General features: G+C 36.6%; 1 protein-coding gene across 1 annotated transcript in view; it reads left to right on the forward strand.

Annotated features, from left to right (window-relative positions):
* The window catches only part of LOC150087636 (nose resistant to fluoxetine protein 6-like), a 65557-nt gene that overhangs the window by 51276 nt on the left and 4426 nt on the right, over positions 1 to 9855 (forward strand). Inside the window, exon 6 of the mRNA XM_090369841.1 lies at positions 3602 to 3776. Coding sequence (XP_090225967.1) covers positions 3602 to 3776 — 175 coding nt within the window. The remainder of the gene's footprint in view (positions 1 to 3601; positions 3777 to 9855) is intronic.

Here is a 9855-nt window from a genome sequence, read left to right on the forward strand (position 1 = left end):
TTTTTTACTTTAATTTTTTTTTTTGGCTGATGCTGCATAAGCTTGCTTTCTTGCATCAAATGCCTCTACTAATGCTAATGCTAATGATGTCAACAGCACCTAGCTACGGCTATTGACACAATGTTGAAAAAACTTCTGATACCACTGACTGTATTATTGCTTGGATTTGTTGATTTCTACTTTCAAGACAGTTATGGTTCTTGTCTTTTGTGAAATAAACAGTTCTTATCAGATTATGGTCTGATAATCTGTTATGAACAATTCTAGCAGATGGGAGGCATGCACTCTCACATATGAATATATTTTTTTTAGCCCCTGTAGATAAAAAAAAAAAAACCGATGTAGTTTGGGTTGTACGATTTTACAGTCAGCTAGCCATAGTAATATTAAGTTGCTCAATAGCCAATTATCTAGCCTCCAGAACAAGAGATTTTATATGCAAGAATAGAATGGAATAGATAAAATTTATCCTTACTAATTTTTTGATCTGAATTGTGAACTTCACACATAAGAACATTGCACTGATAATACAGTCACCAAGTGTCTTTCATCAGGAAACAGATATGTGGACTAGATAGATCTTTGGATGATGGTTCCAAATCTGTAGAAATAAAATTAAGATTTTTCTTCTCCTTTCCACATTATAAACTTGCCTTAATGAAGAGTTTTGTGAAAACAGTGGGTAAGATGAATTTGAGAGGATTTCATTTAAGTGAGAAATTTCCAAAGATCAGTGCTGTAAAAGTGAAAGAGATAATCTTTGTGAGGCTTCAAATCAGATAGGATCTGCAGGATGAAAACTTAGAAAAATGCCTCAATATATTATAAGTAAAAGCATGGTGGGCTTTAAAATGACTCTGCAGAAACATTTTGGAACCACAGGTCTTCCACATGCAAAACTAGAGCACAGAAACTGCTCAATACATATAAAGAAATGGGATGTTGTATATTGCTGAAACTTCATTTTTTTGCATTTGCATTTACTTCTTTTCAAAAACCTTGGCATGTGATGAGTAAAGGAAACAATTCCATCAACACATTCATTAAATGGAAAATAGTATATATACACAATGCAAAATGATTGTGGCATCCAGATAAAGTGTATAAAAGGAAATCATCTACATACCAGTTTTTACAGTAGTGTGTACTGTATAAGTGTATTTAAGGGTTATAATTATATATATATAAGGGTTTAGACTGTAAAAGTGATAAAAACGTAATTGTAATCATTCTGAGGTGTTTTTTAATGAACTAATCTAAATTAACTTGAACTATTACTATCAGCAATTTTGTTGATAAAACTAAGTTATAGAAAAAGCTAAGAATGTATTTGAAATTAGAATGCAAAATTGGTTTAGAAAAGTGTGCTTCCATCTTTGATGAAAAAAAAAATTTGATTTTGTTGACCAGTGTAAATGTGAAAATTGTGTAAATTCATGTGATTTGGAAATTTTTATCTGCAAGATTACTTATCGATCAAAATGAACTGAAGAAAGTGTGTTTTGTACACTGCTCTACTCAGAATTAGGAATCTCATTCCTAATCAATGAATGTTCATTGCTCATATAAAGTACTATTTTAGAAAAGAACAAAATCAGTTATAATAATTACGTTTATTGCATGGTAGTTATACAATGAAAATGATCCATCATGGGTTTTTCAGTGTTAGGTACATTTCATAACCATGTGTAATGATAGCTACTTCCCATTTATTGAAATAAATGGAACCTTGCCAGATATTTTTTTGAGAGGCACCAGAGGGAGTAATACTCTTGATCTGATTATCAGCAGTGATTATTCCTGCATTAAGAATTTGCAGATAAAGGAACCACTGGGTGACAGTGATCACAATGTACTGATATGGGAATTAATTATTTATTATTATTATTATTGTTGTTGCATTTATTCTCCCTGATTGGAGGATTCTACTCCATGACGGGTACTGCTACCAAGTACACAGGGTGGTTGTAATGTCTGGTATTACTGTTGGTCGAGGAATTAGCATTAGTAGAGGCATATGATGCAAGAAAGCAAGCTTATGCAGCATCAGCCAAAAAAAAAAAAAAAAAGAAAGAAAAAATCTTCCACTTCACCCCTCCGTTCGTTTGAAATACCTGTCCAGCTGAGCCTTAAATTTATTTAGGCTATCAACTTACACAACAAGGGATGGAAGTCTGTTCCACCAACCAACTACCCGCTGGCTAAAGGCAAATTACTGCCATCTATCCTACATAGGTCTCTCCTCAATTTGAATTTATGCCCTCTCAGGTGATTATTCTGAGCAAGAGGCAGTATCCCATCAGCATTGAGCATGCTCAAGCCATTCAAGGCTTTGTACACTTCTGTCAGATCACCTCGCCGGTGCCTAGTCTCCAGACACTATAATTTGCAAAACTTAAGCCTTTCTTTGTAAGAGCAACCCTTCGTTCCGTTCACTAACCTTGTTGCCCTTCTCTGTACTCGTTCCAGCAGCTCTACATCCTTCTTGAAATGAGGTGCGGCCTGACCATTGCCTTATACAAGGGAATAACCACCTCCTTATCCCTGCTAGAAAAATTCCTGTATATCATTGATAAGACACCATGAGCTACTCTTGCAGCCCGTCTGCACTGCTCAGAGAACTTCATATCCGCCTGCACAATTACTCCCAGGTCCTTTTCATTCTCAGTTGCTCAGTCCTATCCTTGTTCGCAACACAAATAAATGAACTGGTATACAATATTTCTCGTGGTGATTGCAACTCTTCGTACCAAAGTTCTACGCGTTTACCTCTGAATTTTCATGTTATTATTATTATTTTTATTATTATTATTAGCCATATGGTGCAAGGAAGCCTGGGGCTTATGCTGCACTAGCCAAAAAAAAAAAAATTTCTGAATTACCCTGTTTGAGAGAGAGAGAACAAGAGTCAGAAGTAGAAAGGAATCACCAAGAAAGAGAAGAATGATGATATCCAGCTCAGGACCCTGGGTGTGCCAAGCCCATACTCACCAGATGTGAGCCCCTGGGATCAACATATGGCCTCAGTTCGTGCTTCTTCTTCAGCAGCATCAGAATTAGCCTTTCATGGCATTAACGAAAAACATACTTTTTTATTTAACAAGGCCAAAATACTACAATTATACCAGACTATTAATTGCAAAAACTGTCGAAATTAAATTACACGAGAATTCTGTTAATGTTCGTCAGCCCTTTCTAATCTCCAATTCGTGGGCTTTTATGCACATGTGTGAAGAGGAATAACCCCTATTTAGTAATTTTCGTTCCTGTGATCATGACATACGTCAAAAAGCATTGTTAGCTTCAGGAAGGAAAATCATTTTGCAGTTTTTTCATAAAATTTCTTTTAATTAATTTATTTAATTTTTAATTGCATTAGATTGATTTTTAATTGTGTTCAATTGATTTTTAATTATTTTTTACTTTAATGTAAGATTTTCGATTTTTCTGTTTTAATTGCTGGAGAAGTGTTCTACGTATTATATTGAGGTAAACTTCTCTTATTATTTTACAAATAAAAATTACTGTAAATAAAATTTTACACTACATACACACATATGCATGCACTCTATATGTTAATTGTAATTATATTTACTTTCAGTGGCAACAGATTCTTGGCTGGTCACTTGCTGCATTTTTCTGTCTTAGTGTTGTGTATGGACTTTATCATGTGAAGCTGAACACTACTGAAGCAGCTTTTTATAATGTATTTGCTCGAACAGTATGGGCACTTGGTCTAGGCTGGGTAGTGTACACCTGTCTTATTGGTCATGGAGGTAATAAAATTTTTCTATATAATTTCATTATATTTTTTCTTATATATTCCTATATATTCATTGTATATATCACAAAACATAATTAATTTTTTTTTTTTACTTTGTTTTAATATTTAAATTTCTGTTGCATGTAGTTATTCTGCTTCATCCACAAAGTGGATATATGGAATTTTTAACAGCATTTTTCCTACAGTATATTTTTAATTACTCTTATAATTAGCAATAGTGATTGCTAATAGCACCATTTCAGTCTCAATTTGATAAAAAAAAACACCATATATTCACTGTCACTGCTGTCTGCAGTAAAAATTTGAAAACTAATTTAATCCAATTTAATTAAAAATTTAATCAGATACTTGGAAACATTTATCATGAGTTATATTTTCAGGGCCTGTTTGCTAAAAACATAATGGAAGAAGTAGTTTGTTGATGAATTAATTAACTTTAAAATACATTTCAATTGAATGTCTTGGTACCAGTTCTTTATGTGCAGCCTATACTGTATATATATTGGGACTCTAAATTCTGAGACTATTAGAATTTGCTCCTTTACTTATGTTAAATCTGCCACTAACTGATGGGGACATAGAATGATTATAAATATCTATGATTCTTTTTTTCCCAACATTCTGACAAATTTAGTTTGGTCAAGTTACTGGAAAAGTGAATGATTTTGTGATAACTAAGAAGATACTGAAGAGAAATTGTTTAAACTAAACATAAATAGGGTACCTAGGAGCAGATTGAATCAATCCAATTGAATTGAGGGAGGAAACAAAAGAGGTCAGCAGACCTTTAACCATAAATTAGCATTAGCATTAATAGAGGCATATGATGGAAGAAAGCAAGCTTATGCAGCATCAGCCAAAAAAAAAAAAAAAAAACCCACTCCCATTTCACCCCTCCGTTCATTCAAAATACCTGTCCAGCTAAGCCTTAAATTTATTTAGGCTATCAACTTCCACAACAAGGGATGGAAGTCTGTTCCACCAACCAACTACACGCTAGCTAAAGGCAAATTTCCGCACATCTATCCTACATCTGTCTTTTCTCAATTTGAATTTATGCCCTCTCAGGTGGCACATTATAGCCTTAGATGCTAATGCGCCATAAAACAAACAAACAAACAAGCCCTCTCAGGTGATTATTCTGAGCAAGAGGAAGAATCCCATTGGCATTGAGTATGCTCAAACCATTCAAGACTTTATACACCTCTATCAGATCACCTCGCCGGTGCCTAGTCTCCACACACTGTAATTTGCAAAACTTAAGTATTTCTTCGTAAAAGCAACCCTTTGTTCAATTCACTAATCTTGTTGCCCTTCTCTGTATTCGTTCCAGCAGCTCTACATCCTTCTTGAAATGAGGCCTCTAGACCTGTATACAGTACTCAAGATGTGGCCTGACCATTGCCTTATATAAGGGAATAATCACCTCCTTATCCTTGCTAGAAAAATTCCTGTATATCATTGACAAGACACCATGAGCTACTCTTGCAGATCATCTGCACTGGTCAGAGAACTTCATATCTGCCTGCACAATTACCCCCAGGTCCTTTTCATTCCCTACCACTGTCAGTGTAGTACCACAGAGTTGATGCGTTGCTCCGGGGTTACTGTTTCCCATATGTAGTACTTTACATTTGTCAATGTTAAACTTCATTTGCCACCTCTCAGCCCATCTGCTCAAACTTTCCAGATCCTGTTGCAGCATACTGTTAGTAGTGTCCTTAACAACCCTGCCAACTTTTGTATTGTCTGCAAACTTGGACATTAAGCTTGATATACCATCATCAATATCATTTATAAATACAGAAAACAACAATGGACCCAACACTGAAACCTGAGGGACTCCACTAATAACATTAGTCCACGATGAGCAGTGTCCATTGATTACCACTCTCTGTCTTCTCCCCCTCAACCATCCTTTTATCCATAGCAGCAATTTGCCTCCAATGCCACACTGCTCCAATTTGTGCAGCAGTCTTCCATGTGCAACAGTATCAAAAGCCTTTCTAAGATCGAAGTATATAATATCAAAGTTATTCCCTGCATCCAGTTCTTTTGTGACTGCATCATAGTATCCAATCAAATTGGTCAGGTATGACTTTCCCTTAACAAAACCATGCTGTGTCCAAGCTATAACTGAAGTCTTGTTTAGATGATCCTGCAGTGCTTCCTTAACCAGTGCCTCGATTAATTTTCCTGGAACAGAAGTTACACTCACAGGTCTATAATTATTTGTGTCAGCCTTTGTTCCTCCTTTGTGAATTGGGGTCACATTTGCACATCTCCAGTCTATTGGTACCTCCCCTGAGTAAAAAGAAGCTCTCATAATTATGGCTAAGGGTTTGCTTACTTGCTGTAATATCCTTTAATATAACTGGATAGATCCCATCCACCCCGGGAGCCTTTTTTATGTTTATCCTCATCTCCTCCACTTTCCTCTCAATTATTACAAAATTATCTAGCTCACTGCCAGAATTTACTTCACCTCTGGCATTCCCCTTCCTGAATAACTCCTCATGTGTGAATGTAGATGCAAAATACTCATTTCGTTTGTTAGCTACCTGAGCAGGATCATCAACAGTTGTACCATCAATATCTAGTGGACCAATCTGATTCATCCCTTTCCTTCTAGAGTTTACATAGGTAAAGAACTCTTTTCTGTTTTTCTTTGCATCCTTTGCCAAGGATTTCTCATAGTCTGTCTTTGCCTGCCTAATCTCTTTTGTGACTTGGTGACAGACCAGCTTATATCTATCATAGGCTTCCATGTCACCCATTAATTTATATGTATCCCATGCATTTTTCTTCTCTGCCATATGTCTCATTAATTCATCTGACATCCATTTAGGCCTAAACCTTGAACAATATTTCTTAGTTGGTGTGTAAAGCCTAGTAGCTTCCAAGATAAATTAGCATTAGTGTTAGTAGAGGCATATAATGCAAGAAAGCAAGCTTATGCAGCATCAGCCAAAAAAAAAAAAAAAAAACTTCCACTTCACCACTCCGTTCATTAAAAATACCTGTCCAGCTGAGCCTTAAATTTATTTAGGCTATTAACTTCCACAACATGGGATGGAAATCTATTCCACCAACCAACTACCTGCTGGTTAAAGGCAAATTTCTGCACATCTATCCTACATCTGTCTTTCCTCAATTTGAATTTATGCCCTCTCAGGGCATACTACTACTACTAGTGCCAACGTGTACAACAATATTACCTTTTGTGCCCTTGAAAGATGATATCTGCTCTACAGCGTCATCAATCTTTGCCCCTGACAGACATACCCTGGTTCTGTTCCACCTATTCTTTTTACATAGCATGTTCCCCATTTCCCTGACAATAGAATCACCAACAACTACTAGTTCCTGTGGGACCAGCGCATTCTGCTTTGGAGATTGCCGGTGTGTTGCATGATGATCAAGTACAAGCTCTGATGTTGATGTGGGCAGCTGAGAGCTTGATGGGCCCCTCAGTTTAGATCCTTTGAGGGCATCCACTCTGTCCTTCAAGCTCTCATATAGGCCCATAACAACACTGAGTTGTCGTCTGATTTCCTTACACTCCTTACATCGCGCACACACACACACACAAAGACATCCCCCCTGGCAATATCATGTCCCATACCTGATTGCTCCGCAAACATTTAGCAACCAGGGCATTTTAAAAGGCTGTGATTCAGAGGGCAACTGCGCCCCTCCCTCAGTTCTCTCCTGAGCCACAGCACTCCCATTAGCTTGAGCTTTTTGCTTTGCTGCTCTGGTCTGAGTCATGATTTCAATTGAATTTCAGTAAAATTTCTATTTCAATATAAAATTATAACCCTAAACTTGTATCTCAACACAGTTATAACACTGTATATCTATATATATTTTTCAGTATCGAGTATTATCTACGAGTTCCATTTCTATAACTTTCATATCAAGTTATGTATTAATTAATTATGTTACGTTTGTAAAATCTAAGTTGTTATATGTATTTAGTTAAAAAGTACAATTTAATTGACAATGGAGTTTAACAAAATTAATAGATTTTACTGATTAATTGACAATATTATATTATATACTATACTAAGCTAACTCTATCTAGTTCGGGATATAACATTGTATCATATAACAATGGTGGCAAGTTGTAATTATAAGAGCATTGTTGAATTTAGGAGAGATTGCTATGGTCTGGAGATGTACTGTGATGCGGTCACAAAAGAACTGGATTCAGGGAATAACTTTGATATTGTATATTTGGATCTTAGAAAGGCTTTTGTTACTGTTGCACATGGAAGACTGCTGCACAAATTGGAGCAGTGTGGCATTGGAGACAAATTGCTGCTATGGATAAAGGGATGGTTGAGGGGGAGAAGACAGAGAGTGGTAATCAATGGCCACTGCTCATCATGGACTAATGTTATTAGTGGAGTCCCTCAGGGTTCAGTGTTGGGTCCATTATTGTTTTCTGTATTTATAAATGATATTGATGATGGCATATCAAGCTTAATGTCCAAGTTTGCAGACGATACAAAGGCTGGCAGGGTCATTAAGGACACTACTGATAGTATGCTGCTGCAACAGGATCTGGAAAAGTTGAGCAGATGGGCTGAGAGGAGGCAAATGAAGTTTAACATTGACAAATGTAAAGTACTACATATGGGAAACAGTAATGCCAGAGCAATGTATCAACTCTGTGGTACTACATTGACAGTGGTAGAGAATGAAATGGACCTGGGGGTAATTGTGCAGGCAGGCATGAAGTTTTCTTAACAGTGCAGACGGGCTGCAAGAGTAGCTCATAGTGTCTTGTCAATGATATACAGGAATTTTACTAGCAGGGATAAGGAGGTGATTATTCCCTTGTATAAGGCAATGGTCAGGCCACACCTTGAGTACTGTATACAGGTCTGGAGGCCTCATTTCAAGAAGAATATAGAGCTGCTGGAACAAGTACAGAGAAGGGCAACAAGATTAGTGAATGGAACAAAGGGTTGCTCTTACAAAGAAAGGCTTAAGTTTTGCAAATTATAGTGTCTGGAGACTAGGCACCGGCGAGGTGATCCAATAGAGGTGTATAAAGGCTTGAATGGTTTGAGCATGCTCAATGCTGATGAGATTCTTCCTCTTGCTCAGACTAATCACCTCAGAGGGCATAAATTCAATTTGAGGAAAGACAGATGTAGGATAGACGTGCAGAAATTTGCCTTTAGCCAGGGGGTAGTTGGTTGGTGGAATAGACTTCCATCCCTTGTTGTGGAAGTTGATAGTCTAAATAAATTAAAAGCTCAGCTGAACAGGTATTTTGAACGAACAGAGGGGTGAAATGGGATGTGTTTTTTTTTTTTTTTTTTTATGCCTGTACTAATGCTAATGTACACATATATCTCTAATTCACACAGGGGATCAAAGGGTGAGATGAGTAATTGCAGACGTGTTAATTTGACTTCTGTTCCAGGGAAAATTATGGAGTCACTGGTTAAAGAAGTGGTGTAGAACCATCTAGACAGGAACGAAATTATAATGCAGTCACAGCATGGTGTTAAGGAGTAGCCTTGTTTGGTTGGGTATCATGATTCAGTACAGGATGCAAAGAATAATTTTGACATTATATACTTAGATTTCAGAAAAGCTTTTGATACTGTTCCACATAAAAGATTACTGTACAAATTGGAGAAGAATAGCATTAAATGCAAGTTACTGTTTTGGATAAAGGGATGAAGAGTAGGAGAACACAGAGAGTAGTTATCAATAGGGTAGGCATTGCTCTTGAACTGATGTTATTAGTTCAGTTCCTCAGGGTTCAGTTCTTGACCATTTCTTGTTTTCAATATTTTTTAATGATAGTGATGAAGGCATATCAGGTTAATGTCTAAGTTTGCAGATGATACAAATGGTGGCAGGGTAGTTAATTGGAGTATTCTACTTTGACAAGATATAGAAAAATTAGGCAGAGGGCTGAGAAGTGGCAATTGAAGTTTAACATTGACAAATGCAGGGCACTGTATATGGGTAGCAGTAATTCCAGAATAATATATCAACTGTGTGGTACCACACTTAGTGTAGTGGAAAATGTAAAGGACCTGCGG

Source organism: Mastigoproctus giganteus, chromosome 3, assembly GCF_048544385.1.
Source record: "Mastigoproctus giganteus isolate SK-2022 chromosome 3, ASM4854438v1, whole genome shotgun sequence".
Taxonomy (NCBI): Eukaryota; Metazoa; Arthropoda; class Arachnida; order Uropygi; family Thelyphonidae; genus Mastigoproctus; species Mastigoproctus giganteus.